This window comes from Lepus europaeus, chromosome 9, assembly GCF_033115175.1.
Source record: "Lepus europaeus isolate LE1 chromosome 9, mLepTim1.pri, whole genome shotgun sequence".
NCBI classification, from domain to species: domain Eukaryota; kingdom Metazoa; phylum Chordata; class Mammalia; order Lagomorpha; family Leporidae; genus Lepus; species Lepus europaeus.
The window spans coordinates 56,791,068-56,816,720 of NC_084835.1; the positions used below are offsets into that span (position 1 = coordinate 56,791,068).

General features: G+C 50.0%; 2 protein-coding genes across 3 annotated transcripts in view; both read right to left on the reverse strand.

Moving 5' to 3' along the window:
- Positions 1–25,653, reverse strand: part of GNAL (G protein subunit alpha L) — a 177,845-nt gene that overhangs the window by 7,887 nt on the left and 144,305 nt on the right. For both annotated transcript variants that reach the window (XM_062201343.1, XM_062201344.1), the window contains exons 6-10: positions 12,118–12,172; positions 10,837–10,910; positions 7,944–8,002; positions 7,330–7,450; positions 4,755–4,885 (exon numbers count right to left, since the gene is read on the reverse strand). In XM_062201343.1, the coding sequence (XP_062057327.1) occupies positions 4,755–4,885; positions 7,330–7,450; positions 7,944–8,002; positions 10,837–10,910; positions 12,118–12,172 (440 nt within the window). The remainder of the gene's footprint in view (positions 1–4,754; positions 4,886–7,329; positions 7,451–7,943; positions 8,003–10,836; positions 10,911–12,117; positions 12,173–25,653) is intronic.
- CHMP1B (charged multivesicular body protein 1B) lies at positions 20,496–22,132 on the reverse strand. Its single transcript, XM_062201342.1, has one exon. It carries the CDS (start codon positions 22,011–22,013, stop codon positions 21,414–21,416), a length of 600 nt encoding a protein of 199 aa, XP_062057326.1. The 5' UTR covers positions 22,014–22,132; the 3' UTR covers positions 20,496–21,413.

The following is a 25,653-nucleotide window of genomic DNA, read 5'->3' on the forward strand; positions in this document are numbered from 1 at the left end:
AGAGAGAGACAGAGAGAAAGGTCTTCCTTTGCCGTTGGTTCACCCTCCAATGGCTGCCATGGCAGGTGCACTGTGGCCAGCGCACCATGCTGATCCGAAGGCAGGAACCAGGTGCTTCTCCTGGTCTCCCCTGGGGTACGGGGCCCAAGCACTTGGGCCATCCTCCACTGCACTCCCGGGCTACAGCAGAGAGCTGGCCTGGAAGAGGAGCGACTGGGACAGAATTCGGTGCCCCGACCGGGACTAGAACCCAGTGTACTGGTGCCGCTAGGCAGAGGATTAGCCTGTTGAGCCATGGCGCCGGCCTGTCTGTGGCATCTTGATCTTGGACTTGGCAGCCTCCAGATGGTAAGCGACACATTTCTATTGTTTATAAATGACCTGGTCAGTCTTGGAGCTGGCGCTGTGGCGTAGTGAGCTAAGCCTCAGCCTGTGGCACTAGCATCCTATATGGGTGCCAGTTTGAGTCCCCGCTGCTCCACTTCTGATCCAACTCACTGCTATGGCTTGGGAGAGCAGTGGAAGATGGCCCAAGTTCTTGGGCCCCTGCACCACGTGGGAGACCTGGAAAAGGCTCCTGGCTGCTGGCCTCAGATCAGCTCAGCTCTACCTGTTGCGGTATTCGGGGAGTGAACCAGCAGTTGGAAGACCTTTCTGTCTCTCCCTCTCTTTGTAACTCAGCCTCTGAAATAAAATAAATCTTTTTTTTTTTAATGACCCAGTCTTAAGGCATTTTGTTATAGCAACTGGAACAAAGAAAACAGGTTGGAGGAGAACAACTTCTCGTTGAACATGGACCCAGCTGTGCCCCACAACTCTCTTCCCTGCAGAGCTCTGGAGGACAGGAGGGCTGGGTCCAAGTGGGCAGAGCGTCAAGCTCCCCACAGTTTGGCTGCTAGAAGGACCTCCCCTCTCTGTGCCTGTTGCAGACTCCACATTTGGAGCCCCAGTAGAAACCAATCTGCTGTGGACCACTCTGGCTCCAGGCCCTCCCTTGCAGGGTCAAGTTCATGGGATAACCACATGCTCTAGCAGCCCATCACTCTGTCTCCTCGGGGACGGGGTCTGTCATACAAGATGGGCAGCTGAGGGCGCAGTGAAGCTTGACCTTGGGAGACCTACTGCGTTGGGCCAGGAGGCAGGTACTGGGGCAGGCCTGGAGATGGCAGAGGGAGAACAGAGGCAGGGAGGGGGCATGGCACCCACGATGGTGCTCAGCCTGGGATGGGTGCTGGGGCCACTGGGAGCTTGGGAAGGTCCCCACCTCTGGAGTTGCATGGATCCCCTCCAGGTGGGACCTGGGCACTGGCCTTTCCCGAGGGGTGGCTGAAATACACTAAGCTGCACATGTGAGGTACTTCCAAAAGTCTGTGGCAAAGGAATGAAAAGATATGAGGGTACCTCAGAAAAGCTTGTGGAAAAAAACAGAATTAAAAGGTGCTGACTTTGGTACAAAATATCTTAAAATCCATGCACAGCTTTTTCATAATTTGCATTTCTGATGGATTTTTTTGAAGACCCCCTCATATACACCATTTCAGTATTTTTTTTTTTTTAGTACTTTAAGAAGTGGTGTTTTGCCTAGTGGTTAAGATGCCCATGGATCTGATTTCTGGCTCCTGCTCCTGCCTCCAGCTTCCTGCTAATCCAGACCCTGTGAAGTGGTGATGGCTCAAGATGACACCCATGTAGGAGACCTAGACCGAGTTACCAGCTCCCAGCTTTGGCCTTGGCCCTGCCCCAGCCACTGCAGGCATTTGGGGAGTGAACCAGCAGATGGAAGCTCTCTATCTCCATGTCTGTCTGTCAGATAAATAAAGAGGGGGAAAAAAACCAAACATTCTTTGCACCGATATAAACATCCTCTCGATTCCATGTTCTACGAACTTTTCTGAGTTCCTCATGTTTTAAGTGCACCGTCTGATGCATTGTGACATGTGCCTGCACTCAAGAAATCAGCGATGCACTGAAAACAACGCCTCTGACGCCTCCAAAGTGTCCCTGCTCCTCTGGCAACCCGCATGTGTCCTCTGTCACTGTGGATTAGTCTGCGTTTCTAGGCTTCCAGACAAACGGATTCACACAGCAGGCAGTCTTTTTACTCAGATTCTTTCACTGAGCCTGTGAGTTTCCTCCATGCCTTTTAGTGCTGAGAAACAAGGAGCTGGGCTCCCTGGGAGGAGAGGGCAAAGAGGGGCGTGGCTCATGCTACTCAAGTGGGCATCAGTGACGGGGACTGCTGCGTGGCCAGCAGCTGTGGTTCCCTGAGCCACAGGGCTGGGGCCTTTTAACACCCCTGGCTGGGCCGCGGGCTTCAGCTTGTGTCAAGCCAGTGGTGGCGCTATCTCCCGTTAGAGCCTGGCGTGGGATGGTTGTGTTTTAGAATGATGATGTGGCAGAAGTTCGGAGAATGTTCTGGAAAGGTGAGTGACAGGGAGGCCAGGAACGAAGCTGGGGCAGTTGCTGAGACAGGGGAATGAGGGCTTGGGCTCAAGGCTGAGAGAGGAGGAAGGAGGAAGATGCTGCACAGGTGGACCTCGGCGACTGCCTGGACTGGGGTGAGGGGAGGTAGCCACGGGCCTACTGGGGAGAGAGGGGCGGCAAGGGCCTGGCCCCGATCATTCCTGTCGGGCAAGCTGCTCCCCACCTCGGCCTCGGGAGGCTTGTCAAGTGCTGTCAGGTTGGTGCGAAGGAATGATGAATTTCAATGAGATTCACGTGTGATCAGACCGGGGCCAGGGCTGGATTTTGAGTCTGTGCTGGCTGATGCTCTGAGCACTCTGTGGGTCTGATGAGATCAGGTGGGAGCCAGTGCCCAGACCCATTCCCAACGTCTGTTTATTTCAAAACAAAGTACCTGGGGCCGGCGCTGTGGCGTAGTCTGTAAAGCTGCCGCCTGCAGTGCCGGCATCCCATATGGGTGCCGGTTCTAGTCCCGGCTGCTCCACTTCCCATCCAGCTCTCTGCTATGGCCTGGGATAGCAGTAGAAGATGGTCCAAGTGCTTGGGCCCCTGCACCCACATGGGAGACCTGGAAGAAGCTCCTGGCTCCTGGCTTTGGATCAGCGCAGCTCTGGCCATTGCAGCCAATTGGGGAGTGAACCAGTGGATGGGAGATCTCTCTCTCTCTCTCTCTCTCTCTGCCTCTCCTTCTGTTTAACTCTGACTTTTAAATAAATAAATAAATCAATCTTTAAAAACAAAAAACAAAGTATCTAGCAGTGGGATTTTCTTAGAAGATCCAGAGTGGCTCCAGATTCTACTATGTGTCTACTTGCAGAAGGCCTCTGCTGTTACGGAGAAAGGAAAATTGAACATGAGGAGGAAGAGGGTTTAATTATTCATGCAAGTTGTCTCTCCCTTCCACACTACATACAAAAATAATCCCCAATCTTAACTACAGTTTATAGGAAATTCTCTTTAATTCTACTTTATCTAATTTGGGATTCAAATTTCAAGAAGTGATTTTTTTCCCCTTAATTTGTACAGATATACTTTCACTCTTGCTGCAAAGGCAGAAAGGGGCGGGTGGGGGGGGAGAGCGCGCTCGAGCTTTCATCTGCTGGTTGGTTCGCTCCACAAATGCCCTCAGCAGCCAGGGCTGAACCAGACCAAAGCCAGGAGCCCTTACCCAATCCGAGTCTCCCAAGTGCTTGAGCCATCACCTGCTGCCCCCTAGGGTGTGCATGAGCAGGGAGTTGGATCAGAGCAGGCTGGAACTCAAGCCAGGCACTCTGATATGGGATGTGGGCATTGCTAGTGGTGTCTAAATCACTGAGCCAAACGCTCACCCCAGAATGATATTTTGCCTGGAACAAAGGCATGGCATCTACAAGACTCTGTGGATTTGGTGAACAGCGGAAACTAAAATACTTTCCCCCGTTTACCTTTCCTGGCTTTAGCACTGCAGCTCTCAGTCTCAGGTGGCAGGGATGGCTGGTCACCCCGGAGCAAATCCCCAGTGCTGTAGCCACAGACAGTGCTGGAGGCACAGTGTGCAGGCTCAGGGGCCAAAGGCACGTGCTCAGAGACACAGGATGCAAACATTAGCTGTGGGGCCTTGATCAAGCTATTTTACCTGCTTCAGCTTCATTTCCCAGTGGAGGGGCTGTGAGGGTGGGACAGTCCCTGCAAAGGGCCAACAGGGGCCCCTCACAGCAGACCCTATCGGAGGCAGCATGGTGGAGAACTTGCCCAGGCAGATGACAGTCATACCCCCAACAGCCCTTTTTTCTGCTGCAGTTTGAGGGGAAATTCAGATTACAAAACACAAGTGGAACCCCAAATAGGTGGAGCCTCCCTATTCCAAAAACCCCAACTCTGAAATGCTCTAGAATCCAAAACTTTTTGAGCTCTTACATGACAGCACAGGTGGAAAAGTCTACACCTGACCTCACAATCAAAATGCAGGTGCACAAACAGCATTGTACAGAATCACCTGTACGTACAAGGTGGATACGACACAGAAGTGAATTTTATGCTTAGGCCCCGTGCTCAAGATGGCGCTTTATGTGTATGTCACTATTGCAAGATCCGAAAAAATGCTGAAATCAAAACCATTTCTGGCCCTAAAGCATTTCAGAAAAGGGACACCCATCCAGGACTCTGGCACTTTACAGTGGGGCAGTAGGAGAGAGGATTGATTTAAACTAATGGCGTGTCTTCGATTCATCAGAAGTATGTGGGGTGTAGTTACAGAACTATTAGGAACAGCTCTACTCCTCTACCCCAGGAACAGTGTTCTGACAACTCACCATCTTCAGGAACAGTGTAGTTTGCGTACTCTGGGAAATAGTCTTCAATTTTTGATTTCCCTGCCAAGACTTTTTCTGCCAGCATATCTTGTTTGTTCAAGAACAAGATGATAGAAATGGTCCGTAACCATCTAAAAAAGGAGAAAAAACCCACACATTTCACACATGCCCATATCTGAAAGTGCCTATAATATAAAAGGTGCTAAATTAAAAGGGAAACATTGTCTTCCTGGAAATGTACAGGACTTGCAATGGGTGGTGCACCTGTATCCCCATTCCATCTGTAAGCAACGAAAAGCAAGTGCAGGAAGTTCCTAGGGCACTTGGGCATTTTCTAACTAATTTCCATTGGGGAAATACATTTATTGGTTCCAATGATAAGATTTGGTTATGGAATAATATACTTGTATTAAAAAGTTTTTAAATTATATATGTAAGAACTTCCATCTGTTGGTTCACTTCCCCAGTGCTCTCAACAGCCAGAGACAGAGCTGGGAGGCTGGAACTCAATCCAGGTCTCTCATATGGTGGCAGGGACTCATCTGATACCTCCCAGGGTGTGCATTATCAGGAAGTTGGAATTAGAAGTAGAGCCATGGGGCTGGCGCTGTGGTATAGCAGGTAAATCCCATATGGGCATCAGTTTGAGTCCCAGCTGCTCCACTTCCAATCTAGCTCCCTGCTAATGCACCTAGGAAAGCAGTGGTAGATGGCCTAAGTGCTTGGGCCCTGGCACCCATATGGGAGACCCAGAGAGGCTGCTGGCTCCTGGCTTCAGATTGGCCCAGCTCCAGCCATTTGGGGAGTGAACGAATGGATGGAAGATTTTGCTTTCTCTCTCTCTCTCTCTCCCTCTCTCTCTCTTTCTTTGCCTTTCAAAGAAATATAAAAACAAACAAACAAACAAACAAACAAAACCAAAAAGTAGAGCCATGGGGCAAGCCATGGGGCACACCACCACTGGCCATGCCTGTATCCCATACTGAAGTTCTGGTTCAAGTCCTGTCTGCTCTGCTTCTCATCCAGCTCCCTGCTAATGTACCTGGGAGAGCAGCAGAAGATGGCACAAGTACTTGGGTCCCTGCCACCCACGTGGGAGTCTCAGAGAGAGTTCCTGGCTCCTGGCTTTGGCCTGGTCCAGCTAGTCATCATGGCCATTTGAGGAGTGAACCAGCAGACAGAACATCTCTCTTTCTCTCTCTCACCCACTTTGGTTTTCAAATAAACATGTAAACTTTTTGTTTGAGTGGAGTCAGGACTCAAGCCCAGACTCCAACATGGGATGTGGACATTCTAACTGGTGTTTTAAGGGCTGGGCCAAATGCCCTCCCCTCTACACTTGGATGTGTGGGGTGTAATTTAATAATAAGGGGCCACAGGATTTCTAATGCTAGAAGTGAAAGTATTAAAAACAGCACAACAACAACAACAACAAAACGCAGGAGTCATTAGCTAAAGGCCTAGAGCTTCATTCCTGGCTGGCTTGGTTCTTTGAACAGGTCTAACATTTAGCTTCTATTTCCTGTCCTCTTTGGGTATATTTCTTCCTAAATGCTTCAAAAGATGCATGGTGTATGTGTGTATTGCATGTAGTTAGTTGTTAGATGTTTCTTTCTGAAAATAACCACTTTCGTCACTATAAGACCAGCAGTTCCAAACATGATTACGCTGTGATTTTTGTTCAAGGAATTTAAAAAAAAATTATTTAGGGGCCAGCACTGTGGTGCAGTTAAACTGCTTAAATTGCTGCCTGCGACACTGGCATCCCATATGAGTGCTGGTCTGAGTCCCAGCTGCTCCACCTCTCATCCAGCTCCCTGCTAATGCACCTGGGAAGGCAGTGGAAGATGACTCAAATACCTGGAAACCTGCCACCCACGTGGGACACTTGGATGGCATTCCTGGCTCCTGCTTGGGCCATTGTGGCCATCTGGGGAGTGAACCAGCAGATGGAACATTTCTCCTTCTCTCTCAGTAACTTTCAAATAAATAAATCTTTAAAAATTGTTTATTTATTTTGAGGGAGAGACAGCAAGCAAGCTCCCATCTGCTGGCTCACTTCTGAAATGCCTGCAACAGCTAGAACTGGGCCAGGCTGAATCCAGGTGCCTGACACTCAATGTGTCCCATGTGGGTGGTAGGGACCCAACTACCTGAACCATCATTTGCTGCCTCCCAGGGTGTGCATTAGCAGGAAGCTGGAATTTGAAGTGGAGCTGGGACTCAAACCTGGCACTCCAACATGGGATGCAGGTAAGCCAAGCAGCTCCTTAACTGATGCCCCAAATGCTTGCCCTGTAAGGGACTCCTAGGGATCATCCAAGTACGAGTGGACGCTCTAAACTAAGCCTTGGAAACAAACAAAAACCAATTTTGGACCCGAGATATAGTCGTAGGCTTTCAAAACAGATTGAAATTTCGAACCCAGAGCCCTATCAGACTTCACAGAGGAATAGTCCCCATGTGATGGATGTCTGGATACTGGGCGGGCTAATTAGTCAGTGAGGAGAGTAAACATGGATGTCAACCCGTCTTCAACAAAAGGAGCCCTGCAAGCCGGGGTGAGCTTTGTGACCTGTTGTTCCAGATGCTTTCGAAGAGGTCCAGGGACTCCCTCAGCCTGTTGGTGTTGTTGTCTTCACGGATCACCATGTTGTAGCTGCTGCAGGCGGCCACGTAGATGATGGCAGTGACGTCTGAGCGGGGGAGGGGAGGAGAGAGGAAGCATCCCAGTTAGACAGGGGTGGCCACTGTGGGGTAAGGTCAAGCATAGAGCCGACAGCAGCCCAGGGCCACTCGATGACATCCTGCTGTGACCTGCTGGGGTGACGTGGATGTGGCCTGTGCCTTTGGTTGTCTGCACAGTGAGGAGCCCCCAAGACAACTGTGCACTTGGGATGCTGGCATTCTTTATTCATGAGATTCATATTAATTGGTCAAGACCCAAATTTTCAGTTCTGTGACTGTTTTGGTGTAACTGAAATGGGCGCAAAGTTACTATAAATGACATACTTACTGCTCAGTGTAAGTTTTTATGAGTGTCCTATACACAATGGATTATGGAAGGAGCACAGTTGCTCTACTTCACGCGCTAGCTGGGCTAGAGATGGCCAAGTTCAAAGCTGGGCAGACCCAGGGGCAGTGTGAGTGCTAGTGTTCACCCCCATTGTCCTAAGGGCATCAGATCACCATTGAAGCACTGGATCCATTTTCTTCTCTCATCCCGCTGGCCACCAACATCGAACATACTGTGGAAGAGCAACAGGAAGGCAATTACTTGGGGGACCTGAGAGCCCACAGCACATAGTTTTGCTTTCCTCCTTGGCTCTTAGAGGGCTCTGGCTCTGGCTGCAAGATCTTTGGTTCCAGGTTCTGCAGCCCCTCCCAGTCTTAGCCCCTTCTCTGTCATCCTACAGGGTCCAGGGGTGAGAGTGACTGGCACAGAGTCTGAGACACACAGGGTGCTTAATAAATGCACCAGTTTCCACTTGATATCACCTGTGGCTCAGACACTGGGGCCTCTATTAGTGCAAGGCAAGTCCCCATCAGGGGCAGATGCTGTGACTTGTCCCCACTCTCAGGACCCTGTGTCTGACCTCCACTCACCTGCGCACCTTGTCGCCTGCAGCACTGAGCCAGGCTTCTTGGGGACCCGTCTGCATCTACACCCTTCTTGGGTACCATGCACCTCTGCCCAGGGAGCTGCAGGGGGTCTCTCTCGCCTTCCCAATTTGGGGCAGACCTCTGGGCCCCAGCCCCGGGCTCTCCCAGCCTGGCCCTGCCATGGCGGCCACACCGTTTTCCTCTGGGTTTCTCTCACTCATCAGGCTGGCTCCAGACCCTCTTTTCATAGCTGCCTGCACCCCTTCCTGGGCTGCTATCCCTGGGGGAGTTTCTCTGCACCTATCCATACTCCCCCAACCCTTCCCAGGCACATCTGGCTCTGAGCTCCCTCCCTGCCCAAACGTGCATGTGTGCAGTTCACAGACCCCCACAGCCTCTATTTGCCTGTCTGTATGTTTTGCATGAGAGTATGGAGGCTCTGCCAGGCGCTTGATGCAATATCTGTGATGATTAGTGAATACTTCAAAAACATTTCTTATTCATTTATTCAAGTGGAGAGAGAAAGAGTGCTCCCATCCACTAGTTCACTCCCCAAATGCTGGCAATAGCTGGTGGCAGAACCTGGGAGCTGGGGACTCAATCCAGGTCTCCCACATGGTGTCAGGAACCGAGTCACTTGAGCCATCACCAACTGCCTCCCAGGGTCTGCATCAGCAGGAAGCTGGAGTCAGGAGCCGGAGCTGGGAACTGAACCCAGGTGCTCTGGTGTGGGATGCAGGTGTCCTAATTGGCATTGCAACCGCCAAGGCTCCATGCCCAACTCAGTGAATACTTTTAAACAGAAGCATGACTGTAGGGTAAGACTTGATTGGCAAAAATTCCACTGTGCCCGGGACTTGGTTTTGATATGTGCAAAACCATCATCCACGCCAGCTTGGTAGTGCACTGTGTGGTGTAGAGACTCATGGCTGTGCCACAGAATCCACCAGGTGCCACAGAAATCCCAAGCTGAGAAGCTCTCTCTGCTTAGCTCTGGTGGCACCTGGGGCTCAGAGGATGGGATGAGCAAAGGCACTGGGGAAGGCAGGACCACACAGCTTCGAGCTCACTAAGTCCAACCTGGCGAGGCAGGCAGCGGCACGGAGCGGGAAGCACAGAGGAGAGGCCAGGTCGTATTGTGTCGGGCAGGGTCTGGGTTTTAGGGAGCAGAGGCAGCCGTGGGCCGCTGAGCCCCCCTCAGCAGAGGGAGCTATGCTGTGCGAGAGCTCATTTCACGGCAGTGAGGGGGCCAGAGTGGAATGAGCAAACAGGCCACAGGAGACCCTCCAGCACACTGCTACGACAGGGTGGGTGGGCAGGAATAGAGGGCGCGGGTCACAGCTTTGGGAGAGAAATGAGAAACAAGCCCTCAATGCACAAGCCTTTATAGGGGAGAATTAACTATCACCGAGGAGAAAAACGAAGGAGGAGGGTTACTCAGTGATGCTGCGGCTTGGGGAGCCCAGGAGAGCCCTCGGCAGACAGAAAGAACTCGCTGCCTCCCGTTCTCAAGCTGTGACCGTGCACCTTGAAGACCAGACGCTGGGAGAGTTCATTTGGAGAGGCCTCTGCTCTAAGAAAAGGACCAGTCGTCACGGAGCAGGTGTTTGGCCTAGCAGCTAGGCTGCCCACGCCCAGCCCTGGAGTGCCTGGGTTCGTTCTCTGGCTCTGGCTCCTGACTCCAGCTTCAGGAGCTAATGTAGACCTGGAAGGCAGCGCTGATGGCTGAAGTAGTTCGATCCTTACTGCCCGTGTGGGAGACCTGAGCTGTGTTCCTGCCTCTCAGCTTTGGCCCTGGCTCAGCCCGTGCTGCTGTGGACTTTTGGAGGGGTGAGCCAGGAGGTGGCATGTCAGTGTCTCTCAAATGACTTTTTAAAAAGGCCAAGAAAGGGCCGGTGCTGTGGCACAGCGGGTTAAAGACCCAGTTTGCAGCACTGGCATCCCAACTGGGTGCCAGTTCAAATCCCAGCTGCTCCACTTTTGATCCACCTCCTTTGCTAATGAGCCTGGGAAAGCAGCGGAGGATGACCCAAGTCCTTCAGCCCCTGCACCCACATGGGAGACCCAGAAGAAGCTCCTGGCTTCAGATCGGCTCAGTTCCAGCTGTTGTGTCCATTTGGGGAGTGAACCATCAGATGGAGGACTTCTCTCTGTCTCTCCCTCTCTCTCTAACTCTGTCTTTCAAATAAATAAATAAATCTTTAAAAAAATTTAAAAATTATTTAAAAGGGGTGGGGCAACGACATCAAAGCTAGCATGGAAACGCAGGTTTCCTCTCAGGCCCTGTCATTTCTACTGTAAAGTGAGTCGTAAAACCCAGCCTTTCAAGCCTCGGTCGCCTCCCCTGAGGGGACAGGGGTGCCCTCTCTGAGGCTGAGCCCCTGGCACCCCAAGGCCATGAGGGCCGACTCTGGGCTGGGTCCTGGGGCTCCACGCCCAGCACCCCTGCAGCAGGCCACAGTCTCGGGCACATACTCACTGGAAGTTCACTTTGTCCACCTGGAATCGTGTCTCGAAAATCCCTGAGGTCAGAACCCTGCATCTGAGGAGGTCCTGGGGGCCAGGGAAGGAAGCAAACAGAGTTAGGTACTTGTCATTTCTACTGGGAAGCCATGAGCTTCGCAGGTTTCAAATGACCACTTCTCCCATTGTAAGAAAAAACAAACAATAGGAATTGAAAACTCTGGCAAATGCTGTCTTGTCCACCAGGGAAAACCTGATGTGTTGGCTTGGTCCTCAGAGACTTGGTAACTATGCTTTTATTTTCCTTTAGACCCTCATTATCATTACTATTACTGCTACTAATGAATGCACCTGCTGACTGTCAGCCGCCTGACAACCAAACCACAGCGCTTAGTACTCCGGGGAGAAAAGCTGCCAAGTTCTGTTGCCACAACTGGGAGCCTCCTGCTGGGACGCAGGGCGAGCCCAGGGCGAGTGTGACTGTGCATTCATTAATCAAACTGCTCTCACAGACTAGATGTACTGGATTTTAGGGTTACCCCCTCTTCTCTGACTATTGCTATTCTAAGATTGAGGGTGTTATGTTCCCAAGGGGATGAGAAAGGCACAAAGCTGACACCTCGGAACATGTCCGGGTCTTTTCCTGGCCACCAAATCCTCTCTGGTATCTGCCAGGCAGCCACTCTGCTACAATTCTGGAAGGCGAGAGGTGGTCCTGTTGTTTCAACACAATAAGCGACAGCCCTGAGGGACTGATTCCAGACTAGCAGGTCCCCACAGCTGTCACATCATCTTCCACCAGAGCTGTGTGGGGGTTGCTGGCCCTACAAGCATCCGGAGACTCCTGAGCTCAGCAGCCCAGGGCTCTCCAAGTGTTTGCAGATGCCCTTGGGTCAAAAGGGCACAGAGTCCCTCTCTACTCCTTACAAACGTGCAGTTGGGTGCTTTGCAGTGGCTCAGCCCCAAGGAGTCACTCTGGAGCAACCCAGAAAGTGGCTTGCGTTATGTGCGGCCCTGCACCAGGGTCAGAAGCAGAATGGGTGCCGTTCGTGCAGCTGGGAGGGAAGGTTTAGCTTTCCAAGTCGACACGGACCAAGCATTCCCAGCCTGCAGATGAAGGATCTCCAGGCTAGCGAGCCACAGGCTTAGAGTTGGGGGCACCACCATGAATATTGGCGGAGCACAGCAGTGATTGGCAAGAAGTAGTCACTTCCAGGATTTTGAATAATCGCCGAATAAAACCGGAAGTCAATCTGCAAAGTTTCCAAGGAGTGAGGCAGGCTCTGACGTCCCCTACCTGGTCCGTGGGCGTGTAGTCAACCAGGCTGACGCTGTCGATCCGTTCCAGGAAGCTGCGGAGAAAGGCAGCATGAGTTCAGACGGGGTTTGTGATTCCTTTCTCCCAGGCGGGGTAGCTGATGGACCATTCACCTAAGCGCAGTGGAGACAGGGGGCTTCCCTTCTTCCCTTCTCTCCTGGGCAAGCATCTGTCTGGGTGGCACATCACTGCCACCTGAGGCCAAAGGGACCGCACCTCTGTACAGACACGTGTATCCATGCACACATCTATTTCGCACGTGCCTTCCCTCTTGCCCACTCCTATGGGCTTGGGGTTGGGGGTTGCTGAGAAATTGGGGAGGGGCTAGAGGCCTCCCTTCCAAGGCTACTCTAGCACAAGAAGGCATTGCGATGCAAATTCAACAAGGAAGTGACAAATGGGCCTTGAGCCAAAGTTGTGTTCTATATGATTGCGTGTGTGTATGACCGTGTGCGAGTGTGTGTGACTGTGTGAGCATCTGGCTGCAAGTGAGTGTAGCTGTGTGGCAGTGCATCTGGCTGTCAGTATGACTGTGGGTAATGTGTGTGTGTTGTACGTGCAAGTGTGCATGCATGTGTGTGAGTGTGACTGTGTGTGATTGTATGCATATAGCCATGTGAGTGTGCACACTTGATGAGGTCATCAGGGTTACGTCTGATCCCAGCAATCTGATCTGTGTCACAAATTCAAAGGTGGGAGAAGCAAGCTGAGTGGCAGGACATCTTGGGACAGCCGCAAATGAACCGACACAGGGCTCTCTTCCCACTCGGAGGCTGCAGGCAAGGCTCTTTCTCCCCTCTCCACTGAGGGGGACATTGCACCTGGCCTCCTGGGAAGCCCTCCCTGCCCACCTGTCTCAAGCAGGTGCCCCTGCAGTCACTGTGCCAGCCTGGCTGTGCCGTCCCACAAAGCACTACCACACCCCAACATGTTGCATGGCTGCTCGTGGATCTGTTATGTTCTGTCTCTTCCACCAGAAAGCGAGGCCCACAGGGCAGGTCTTTGTCCTGTTGGCTGTCACATCCTCGCACCTGGTGCAAGTGCTGGCCTGGGAAAATACTGTGGAATGAAGAATGGCTTGCCCTGCCCATCCCACGGCTGCAAGGCCCAGCCCACAGCACACACAAGGGAGAATTTCAAGATGGAAGAGCCAGAAACTGGCTCACTGGCGAGCAAAGGACACTTTTGGGGAGAGAGGGGCGGCAGAGGCTCCTGGACAGAAGAGGAGACAGCAAGGGGTGCAGGCAGCTGGTGTGAACAGACCGGAGGGTGGAGGGGATGCGGCCGACCACCCACCCTGCCTGCGCATAGGACTGAAGGCAGCTGTGCATTCCCCTAGCCCTGGGCCTGCGGGCCTTCTGCACAGCAGAGGGGGTGCCCCCCGTAATCTGCAGGGTCCTGCAACACTTCAGCAGGCACATGGGAGAGGTGGAGGGACTCAGAGCAGCCACCCCACATCTGCTGCCTCACCTGCCAGTCCTTGTGAGCTGGTGCCTTTGCAGGTGTCCCCAAGTGCTTGGACAAAGAGTGAGTTCTTATTACCAAAGGGACTTGTGTAAAGTCACTTAAACAGTGCACTTGCTCCCCACCCCCATTGCCCCCCCGTCCTGCCCCTAGAAGCTTTGCCGATTCTACCCCACTCTTCCTCCTCCACAGTTCACCCTTCTGTTATTAGAAAGGTACACAGCTCTGAGGTCTGGATGCTGCTCTGGGTTTTCATTTTTCTTACGGAGGCTCCCAAAGAACTAGGCAGTGCAAGCTGAATGCTTTTTTCTTGGTAACCTGTCCTGGGCCTCTCACTCCACAGAACCCACGACAGTGGAGGAAGCTCCCTTCCTCCTCTACAGGAGCAAAGGTGGCCATTTAATGAAGCGCTGGGCCCAAGTCCCAGCTGAACTCTTTCCTTTTGGGAGGCTAAAGACAGCCTGCGAGGAGGGTCTGGTGAGGGGCGTGGCATTCCCGCAGCTTCCGTCCCTATACCATTGCTTTGGCACAAAACCTGCCTCAGGGCTGTAGCGAGAGCCGCCCCCAAGGCAGGTGAACCACAAGTGGAACTGATGGGCAGGCTTGGATCCGCAGTGTGAGCGACGGTTTTTCAGGGGACAGGAAGCGGTGGTGGCCTCACCAGGCAGGGCTGCAGTCATTTCCGAGGTGGGAAGGCTATGCATGCCTGTGTCGGCGACGGCTCTGTCTGTCATGTGAATGGGCCGCGGAGAAGCCCAAGGACCACCCTTCCCACCCCCGATCTGCTGGTGACCTCTTTGGAAGAGGCACTGGAAACCTTGGCAGGTGCCAGTGTCCCTACCTGAAGAAGGGGCGTGGAGCTGGCCCCAAGGAGCAGCAGCAGTAGTGCTAGAAGTGCCCAGGAAGGGCCATCTGGGAAGCTGGAGGGAGGGCGGGGCCCCGTCGTTGCAGTTAGGCTCTGTTTGGAACCTACAGGGTGGTTGTGGCTCAGTGGTTGGGGGCTCAGAGTTTGGTGGAATGGAGAGCTCCAGGGCAGGACAGACGGTTCCCGAGCAGCTCGTAGGGAAGGAGCAAGAAGACCTCGGAGCCTCTGATGAAGACAAGGCAGCTGCGGTCTGGCTGGGCCTGCAGGCTGGTTTCCAGGGATGAGAAAGCTCTCCCCTGTGCCACGTGCACGGCAGCAATTTGATTCAGAGATGGTCCACCCTCTTGACAGGAGAGTACTGAGCGTGTGGGACAGAAACAAGCCAGCCGTGATGAGAAGGGCCGGATGGAACTAATAACTGACAATGAAGCCTGGGGCTATAGTTAGAATTTAGGAAGCAACCAATTTAAACTTGGATGCACATCAGGTAGAGGTAGGTGGGTGAAGTTATTCATATGGTAATAACTAGTTTAGGTTGGAAAAAATGAGGGATGGTTAACAAAAAATACATCTGAAGTTCTTGATTAAAGGCTGCCTTCCAAAAGAACTGGTGGGAGTCTCTTTTTGCACGCTATCAAAGGGAAGTGACTCTGAGGTGTGATGACAAAGGAGAGGTGGCAGCCTCTCCCCACCCCTAATCTTCAGGATGGCTCTCAGCTGTCATGCAGATTTGTGACCCTTGCTTCCTGGCCTCTGGGGACACCTGGGAGGCCTCATGGAGCATTTCCAAGAGCACGTTTGGAATGGCTGCTGGTGCTGTATATACTGAGTTTGTGGAGTTCAGGTTTGTGCCATGCGAATAAAATGTGAAAATTCATCCTGGAATGTGAAAGTGCCACACCCACCCCTGCCCCAGTTCTTTCAAAGACATTATGGAATAAAGAAGGTAGGTGGTGGCAGCGGTGGGTGTTGGGCCTGGTGGTTGGGATATACTGGAGTGCCTGGGCTTTGGTTCCAGTTCTAGCTTCCAATTCTGGCTTCTTGCTGGTGTAGACCTCCTAGGACCAAGTACCTGGGTTGCTGCTACCTTCATGGGGCACTTGGCTTGAGTTCTGGGCTCCTGGCTTTGGCTTGGCCTAGCCTTAGCCATTGTGAACAAACAGATGAGAGCTCTGTCTGTCCACCTTTGTTAAACTGGCATATTTCCAAGCATGTCGTAAAAGTGCTTCTTCAAACTGAAGCTCCTAAGATTGCATATCTAGAGATGAATTTTAAAAGAGTCTTCCAGAATTTTCCATATGACTACAGTTTCAAGGTTAAATGCAGTCTCCTTAAATATGCCCCTGCAGGCTAAGCAGAAAAATTAAGCAGAGCTAAGAATTCCCAGCAACACCAAACTACAGTGGTAACAAATCTCTTGCATTATGGATGCAACAAATTACAGTAGCCAGAAACAATTTTTATTCTGATTTTCTCATTATTTCCTGTCATTGTTGGGAATGTTCATATTTGCAGATATTCTTTCTAAAAATGTATATGAAAGGCTGAGGGAGAGAGAGAGAGCAAGAGAGAGAGGGAGAGAAAAAAATAAATCTTTCATCTGCTGGTTCACTCCCTAAATGCCCCAAACACCTAGGGCTGGGCCAGGCTGAAGCCAGGGGCCAGGAATTCCATCCAGGTCTCCTACGGGGGTGGCAGGAACCGAGTACTTGGCCATCATCTATTGCCTCCCAGACACATCTATTGCCATCCCAGGAAGTTGGATTGGAAGCGGAGGCAGGAGAGGCGGGACTTGAAGCAGGCACTCTGATATGAGATGCAGCCATCCCAAGTGGTGGCTCAGCCAGCTGCGTTACAACTCCTGCCCTGAAGAAATGTTTTTATTCTCATCATTTAGATCCCTCTTCTGCTCGGTACTGACAAAACAAACCCAGAACCACACAGTTCATGTTTTTTATCCCACTTGTTGTCTTTTTCCCTACTAAAATAATCCAAAGTCTCAGAATTCTTATGGCCAGGGAATAGGCTCAAGGAGAGTTAGGAAAAGATGCAAACAATTCTGCTAAAGGCCTTTATACTCACACTCCTGGCTGTGAGGGAAAGCACCAACTACATTTAATTGAGATATACTTGATTTCTATGGTGAAAATACGTTGCAAGTTAGAATTCTGTCAAGGCAAGTAAAAAGTTTTTCTTACTGTGTTGTTGAAATTTAATTCATGATACTCATCTACACGATATAAAGATATTGATGGAGACAAATATCACCCAAGTGGTGATAAAGCATATGAATACTTCAAAGAGTACGTGGAAACAGAGTTAAAAGACAAGTTTGGGCCCGTGCTGTGGTGTAGCAGGTAAAGCCACTGCCTGCAATGCTGGCATCCCACATGGAATGCTGGTTGGAGTCCCGGCTGCTCCACTTCAGATCCAGATTCCTGCTGATGGCCTGGGAAAGCAGTGGAGGATGGCCCAAATACTTGTGCCCCTGCTACCCACGTGGGAGACCCGGAAGAAGCTCCAGGCTCCTGGCTTTGGCCTGGCCCAGCAGTGGCCACTGCAGCCATTTGGGGAGTGAACCAGCAGATGGAATCTCTCTCTCTCTCTCTCTCTCCTCCCCCACCCCCATCTCCCCCTCTCTAACTCTGCCTCTCAAAAAAGAAAAAAAATAGCAATAAGTTCATTTTGGTGCAAATGTTGAAATACATGCATGGTTTTTTCAGAATATGCATTTTTCATGAATTTTTTGAATGCATGGATTTCAAATTTTTCTAGTGTCAAAATGAACACATCTTTTCATTTTCCATGAACTTTTTGCTGCCGCCTTTTACCAGGTGGTTCTAATGTGCGGCCAGGGTTAAGATCTCCGCTTCTAGAAGCGGCTTCTCAGACCAGCAGGAGCGGCGTTGGCTGCAGGCCCCCTGCCTCAGCTTCTGCGGCTGGACGAGCTCCCCAGATCAGTCAGCAAAGTCCAAGGAAGCCCTGCCTGCTTCCCCGATGCCTCGCTCTGTGCTCTGATTGGGCCACGTGGACAACCGTTTCTGATGACTGCTGCACCTGCTTCCCTCCTCAGGCGAGCCCACCCTTTCCACCTGGCTTCCACGCTCTTTGCCAGCTGTCCAGTATCTCCATTCCCCTCTTATGTCGTCAAACTCCCCCACTCCTATCCAGTCTGCACGACTTCTCAGACCCTGAGACTTCCCTCTGAAACTCAAGATTGTACCCTGCCTGCTCCTAGAAGCCACGGCGACCTGCCGTGGACACGCTGTCCCTTTGTCCCTGTACCAGTTCCTGATGTGCTCAGTGCTGCGAGCTGCCTGATACTGTGATTCAGCCCTTTCTTAAAAGATGAGGTGTAAAATACAATAATGTGTCCAGTGCACTACAGTGTTCATTTGATGAACTTTTACAACAAAATGCACCCATATCCATTTTGTGTGTGTGTATGTATTGTCTACCTAACTGTACTGAATGGCATTTAAGGGCAAAACATGTTCTTTATTTCTAGAAAGAAGCCCCATATAGCCGGCACCTGACACATCCTGGTTTAAATCTTTTACTGTTTTCATTCGGAGTAAACACTGTGGAACTGATTATCCTCACACTACTCAGCTGAGAGACTGTATACTCAGGGGGAAACACTGGACGAATGCTCTAAGGGGTCCATCCTCAGGGTTCTGGTCAGCTCAGCCCAGGTTTCACCTTCCTGCGTCTGTTGTCATCACAGAGTTCTGGGCACCACCTGAGCAAGAGCACCCTGGAAAGGATGCCTCTGTCCTGGAGACACTGCCAGCAGCCCACTGTGTGCTGTACCAGGCCCAGGAGCCCAGACCAAGGCAGACACCGATCAGACTCCCTATGGAACTTAACAGTATGGCTGCAGAAAACACACCCGGGAAAACGAGGCAGGCATTTTGCTAATTCCAGCCAGCTGATTTAAAAAACAAAATTACAAGAGCCTGTTCTTTTTTTTTTTTTTTTGTCACTAGCCCTTTGCTGGTTGTACTGAAGGCCCTGAGTTTTGAATCTTGGCTGCAGAACTGCCCCCAAGTGGGTACTGTGTGTATTGCACACAAAATCCTCACTTCACTGTGGGATTGGCCAGCTGACCTCCATACCAGTTGCCAGTGCTTACTTTAGGGGTCCTTTCCAAATCAAAGACAGCAGGGTAGGCTAAGTGTCTGAGCTTAAAGGAGACACAGTTAATCTGACACTCCTTCAGGAAGAAAAAGAGCGGAGATCATATGGGTTCCTGAATTGGAATAAACTGAAAGTGAAGGAGTTAAATTTGTATGCCACCCCACAGTAGTATTCCCCATTAATTCTTCTTCTTCTTCTTTTTTTTTTTTTTTGACAGGCAGAGTGGACAGTGAGAGAGAGAGACAGAGAGAAAGGTCTTCTTTGCCGTTGGTTCACCCTCCATTGGCTGCTGCGGCCGGCGCACCGCGCTGATCCGAAGGCAGAAGCCAGGTGCTTCTCCTGGTATCCCATGGGGTGCAGGGCCCAAGCACTTGGGCCATCCTCCACTGCCTTCCCGGGCCACAGCAGAGAGCTGGCCTGGAAGAGGGGCAACCAGGACTGAATCCGGCACCCTGACCAGGACTAGAACCTGGTGTGCTGGCGCCGCAAGGCGTAGGATTAGCCTATTGAGCCGCGGCGCCGGCCTCCCCATTAATTCTAAATTCACATTAGACATTGTGCATTTGAGGGTAGAAAAATAAAAGATAAACGACTAAAAGTAGTACTAGCAGTTACATGGAAAATAGCACTATTTACGTGGTAACATTAAGAGTTGGAACCTTTCATATGTCTTTGACCTTGAGGAGTTTCAGTAAGACTCCTGTCATGAAACGATTAGGGTTAAGATGTAACAGACATGGCTCCAAGGAATAGACATGAAAATCCCATGCAAACCAAACACAAATTCTGGGAGTAAGACTGAGAGCCAGTCTGGAAAAACACAAAGCTTTCAAAAACTAAATCTGTCTCTGAATACTTAAATAGTCCTTTAAATAGGATGCACACTCATATGCAATAACATAAGGTTTAAAATTATTTATTTGATAAATTTATGATTTACATTTCAGGGTTTTATCAACTCCAAAAGTGAGGAAATAATTCATGGGCCTGTAGTGCTTTTGAAAATAATATTTATGATTCGTAAAAATGTACATTCATATAGTATGAAGTGAACATTTTAAGAAAGTTCAAGCATATACAAGCATTGCTTAATCTCACAAAATATATTTGTCGGGAATATCTGCATTATAAAAGGGACTTAAATTTACCAAAGGATTCCCCACTAAGCTATTTTTGAGGCTGTAATGAATTCTTTCAGTCTAGAGAGGGGTCAAGGCTCCTGCTGTACTGTCACACGGCCCTGCGGGTGGACAGACACAGCATCTTCTACAGGGCCTTTGTGGAGCAGATGCTGATCACACAATCAACAGGTGGCCCCTCAAGCAGACTTCGGAACAACACCCAGGCAGAGATCACACAACTTACACACAAGAGGTCGGTCCTCCTCAGCACACGTTACTTTTTATTTTCCTAAACACTCAGGCACACTGGAAAACATGTTACAATGGTGCACACCTGATTATGAATCTTGCAGAGAACACGGAGGAAGCCCTATAATTATTTTCTGCAACAGTGGCATTCTCTTACGGAGAAATCTTCCAGTGAAGGAAAGGGAGAACTGAACTGAGCTTAGGTTAATGTAAAGGATTCTCGCCAAGGCAAAAGCAAGTTGCTATTGTCCATGTTTTGAGGCTATGGGAAGGTAGGGGCTACACGCCTCATACTTCAGCCAGAGAATACACACGACATTCCTGGGATGACAGAAAGCGGGTACAGCCGGGTTCTAGTCCATCTTTGCCCTTCCAATTCTACCCCTTTCCTTCTTCCCAGACTTCCAGCTGGCTAGATTTATAGTTAAGATCTGAATGGCTATATAAAACATTCCAAATTATATTATCAAGGCTCCTAAAGAGTTGTTGCTTTAAGACAAAATAATAAATGCAAATAATTAGAACTTAAAACGCAGTTCTAATTTTATTTCTACTTTTGGTTATTAAAGTCAAAACAAAACCTAAACACACACAGTCCCAAGGGTTTCCCCAAAGCAATCAACAGTTCTTTGGCAATGCTGAAGTGAGTCATATGACTGCCATGCTAATTAACACACTTCGTAATAAGTCTAAAGTTTGAAATGGGAAAAACAACTAGAAACGGGTTAAGTTTGCTTGAAACAAACTGTCCAATGTTAAACCTTCCGTCTTTTAAAAAACCCTCCGTAGTAAACATAAAATATAAATGAAATGAAATTTTTCTTGATAACAAATGAAGTTTTGTGGTATTTTTCAAGCTATACAATTAGCACATGAATTTATAGAATGTGAACAGTAAGCATTATGCACGGAAGTCCTAAGATAATTTTAGTAAAAGTTACGAGAACAGATCAATTGCAGTGTTTCTTGATGGGGAAAAATAAATAGGACATACAGAAGCAGTACTGTCCATTCAATCACTGAATGAGGGGTGTATAGCCATGTAACCAAACTAATCATTTCCCCTCTTTGATTTTTACACACTGTCTCTCATTCCAGGTATTGTCAATCATACTAAGTTAAATTACAGTCTGATAATTACGGGTGGAAAACTGAACACACAGAAACTAGAGCTCTGACCAAATTTTCGAGAAAGACCCATATACACCAAATTAACTAGTTGTTAAAAGGCAGCTATAAAAATACACATCATCACAAGCTATACAGAAATTTGCAATCCTGTTAAGAGTTGCCAAAAGACTGGACTTTCTTATTACATCCGGAGAGGGCTGTAAACCCAAAGGGAGAAGGGCAAGTCAGCATTCTGGCATGGTGAGTTTCCAGGGTGGAGCATCTCTCGGCGGCCACAGCCAGGAAACCTCGGAGTGGTTCTGCCCTCACACTTGATCCCGAAGGCGGGCCAGTCTCTGGGACAGTTCATCCTGCTCGGCCGACGCCACGCTCGTGCCCACGGAGCCCGTCTGCCCCTGCGGCAGCTCCATGTTGAGGTCGAGCCCGGCCTCGTCTGCCATTTCCTGGAGTAGCATATCCACTTGGTTCTGGGGAGTGGTCAGCGTCGTCGTGCTGCTCATCGTGTCTTCCATTTGCTGCGTCTGGACGTCCAGCGTCTCAAACTGGTGCTCGAATTTGTCCATCAGGGCGGAGATCTTCTCTAGATTCATGGTCTTCAACGTCGCATCCATCGACTTAACCACACCGGCCATCGACTTGGTCACCTTGCCCATCGTCACCGCCGACTGGACTCTGGCAGCCACCGCATCCACCCGCGCACTCATTCTCAAGAAATTCACCGCCTGGTTCTTCTGGCGGATGGCATTTTCGGCGTGTATCCTCGCAACTTCCATGTTGCCCTTCTGAATGGCCTTTTTAATTTTGGCCTTTTCGGCCTTCTCCTCCTTGTCGCATTTTTTGGCACTCCTGCTCAGTTCTTTGGCCGCAAACTTTAGGTTGAACAGGTGTTTCTCCATGTTGGACATGGTCAGACCGCTCCTTAGGATCGGCGGCCTGGGCCGGGTGCGGAACCGAGAGGCGATGAGGTAGGTCCGCTCCCGGCCGCCGCTCCTTTGTTTTGGTCCCACTTCCTGTTTCTTCTGTGCGCGGCGCAGACGGTGACGTCAGAGCACGGCGCCAGAGGCGGGGCCTGCGGGTCGGATGACGCCAGGGGTGGGCCCTGCGTGACGGACGACGGCGCCAGGGGCGGCCGGGGGGCGGGGCATGTTTGACGGACGGCTCCGGGTATTTCCGACGGAGGCGGGGTCCCAGCCGGCCAACGCAGACTTGGCAGCTGGACGCCGTCCGTTAGCGGTCCAGGCAGACTTTTTCTGCGCTGCGACCCACCAGGCTTTTAAACATGTTTATCAAATTAATAAAACTAGTGTGCACACGCACTTTCTTAGGATTATTTATACTGACGTAGTTAGGCTGGCCGAGAGCTGCACGTGAAAAATATCCAAGCTCTCAATTTGGCAGGCTTAACGAGGGTTATCTGGCCAGGGTGCTAAAACCCAGCAAAACGTCAATTACCAACTGAGACTAGGGCTTGCTTTATTTGCACGACTAACGTCCATTTTCTCAGGGGAACCTGAAATCATGGGTAGTTAATATATCAAAACACTAAAAAAAAAAAAAAAAAAAAAAACTAAAGCTGTATGTTGGCTCGCCTCTCAAACTTGGGACTACAACTTCCGTGGCAGGTATTGCAGTGGTGAGAGAACAACCTCGTGGCACCACCACGCTGGAATCGTGGCTTTTCAGCTCGCAGATGAGTTGCCAGCAATTCTCTCTCCAGAAATCGAACTGTGGCTTCATAATAAAAAGTCCTATCTTCTGCTGACATGATTCTATCTTTTTGATGTTTTATAAATATCCAAGGAACTTCACTCACACTCGAATTTGACAGGCTGAGCTGTCATTCAATTCTGCAGGCAGAGAATGTTGAGGAGCTGGGACCCACACACACGGGCGAACATCGAAACTCTCACTGTGTGTTATGCCCTTTAAAGATGCATGCTCTCCCACAGCAGCACTGTGAGCTGTAATTCTTCTCTTTAGAAAGATTCCTCCAAAAAAGAAGTAACACAACATAAGAAGGCCCAATCTGCCCTAAGAAGCTAGGCTGAAAATGAATGCTGAGAGCCAGTTCTGTTCAGAGACCTTCTAACCCAGAGTGTCAGCATCCCTCGGGCTTCCTCTGACAGCTTGCCAATCGGTCCTGCACAAGGGGTGCTGGTGCCACACGCATCTTCTCAACACACAGCTCTGATGACGTCACTCTTGCTCCAGAGCCTTGGCGTGGAGGCTCAGCTCCTGTATGCAGCATGCTGGCTCCCTTCTTTTGCTTTCCTGTGCCAGTGGAACCAGACTGTAGCGTGGACGCTGCTCATTCTTTGTGAGGATGGGCACAATACCCCTCCCTCTGTGAACACTACTTCTGCTGCGGTCTGCTGGCCTGCTAGCCTCCCGAAGCTGCCTTCTCCACGGAGCCTTCTGTATTCTGGATGGTGACCAGCCATAGCACAGGGCTCATGCCTGGCATGGGGTCCGTGTGCACAGGTTCTCATTACCATAGGAACCACTTGGAAGCAGAAAACGCTTATTCCTTTTCCCCAGTGGTACATGGCAGGTGCTCTTGCACATAACATAACAAGGCTTTGCTGAATCTGACTTTAGTTGAGGGCTAGGCCATTATCCAAGTTAGCAGCACAGCCAGGATTCTTTTTTTTTTTTCCCTTAGCTAAAGAAGAATCTTTTCTTCAAATGGAACTTTACTAGAAATGGAATATACAAAACCAATAAAAGGAAAGAAATCTGTTTGAAGTGGGAATAGAGGGCTCACACACCCTTTTCTGCTCACTTCTATTCTATTCTTCCCCATTTGGGTCCTTGGCTGTTCTTGCAGTTTGAAGCCAGTTCTTCTGTCCACGTTCCCATGTCGTGTTCCATAGTTTTCATTGTGCCACGTGCTGGTTAGGTGAGCTTGTTCGGAAAATCATCACATGAACCCCTGGTGTTGATGGTCACGGCCACCAGCGTTTATTAAGCACTTCTGTGCCAGGGTTGGTTCTGAGCACGTTCCATGAATTAACTCATTTCATCCTCACCAACCCTACGACATGGATCCCACAGTATCTCCAGTTTACACGTCAGGAAATGGCAAGCCCAGGGTGCTAAGTAACGTGCCCATGACCACACATCTGTAAGTGTTAGAAATCAGACTCCATGGATGTATTGGGGGAACCAATAACTACAACAATGGGGATTCCAATAGCAAGAGTAATGAAGGATCATCACTGAGTGTAAAAGCAGCAGCTGACTTAGCAGCTGCTCTTTGGGGAAGTCTGAGGGGTTGCATGGCTGCAAGGTTAGTGTGAGCCGAAGGGTGGTTGTTAAAAGAAGTTACCATCACCTGAAGCTACCCGCAGGGAATGATGGCCACTCTCCTATCTGGCCTGGACATACAATGTCTAGAGAATGGGCTGGGGTGTCTTCAGGGAGACCAGGGCAGACTGGAATGCAGGGGCACAGGTGACCTCGCTTCTGGCAGCTGCCCCTGCTCTCCCTGGGTTGGCAGCAGCAGCATCCTTGGCCTCTGTCCTCTTCCTGTGGTCAAGCCCAGACATCCCCATGGTGCCCACCAGGACCTAGAGCTGACAGCTCTCACCTGTGCATTTCTACAACAAGCTTCTCTTCTGAGCTCCAGAATCATACATCCAGTGTCTCCCTGACACCAGGGAATCCGTGGTGCAAAAATCCTTTCCTCAACTCCTCAAAGTGACTGAACCCAGTCCTCTCCTCAGGTCTGCTCAGCCCCACTCACTGATAGCTCTGTACGCCTAGGGCTCCAAGTCAGTTTCTGAGGGATTATCCTTTATGACCCTCTCACCTGCACCTGCATCTAACCTGTTTCTTAAGTTCCCCTTTCTGTAAGATCCATCAAGAGGGACAACTTCCAGCATCTGCTTTAGAATGGGGCTTCTTTTCTGTGGATCTAGCACAGGGGAGATTAGTTTGGGATTGTTATCAAAAACACTTTGGTCTTGTGACAATTCTGATCACAATTGAGAACCTTCTGGATCCAATACAGGTGTGAGAAAAGTATCTGGTTTATAGGCACTACAGCAAACACAACTTCTGTAGTAACACTGCTACAACACTCATAGCCATTTGCTTAGTTACTAGGTAGATGATGTTAGAAATCATTGGTAACCTGACTCAGTGAGTACTACTAGAACAGATTTATCTTTAGCACTTCTATTTAGAATATACAGGATCCTATAACCAAGCAGAGTGTTTCTTATGACTTCTGTACTTCTGTGACGTACCCTTACAGCATTTAGTTTCCTTGTAAACAGTGAACACTCATCTTCTAAAGGAGGTCTCTCTCTCTCTCTCTATATATATATGTATATTTAAAAGTGCTAACCTTAAAATTATTCAAACTGAGTCATGAGATTATCTTCTGCTATTTGATGGTGCTGGGCTAGAATTTTCCAGTTCATAACTGCATTCTACAGGTAGTTACCAAGTTCAAGGCGAGAGAATGAACAGGACAGGGCAAGGCCAGAGAGTGAACAGTGGGGGATAGGTAAGTAATTGGTAAACTTGATGCAATTATTA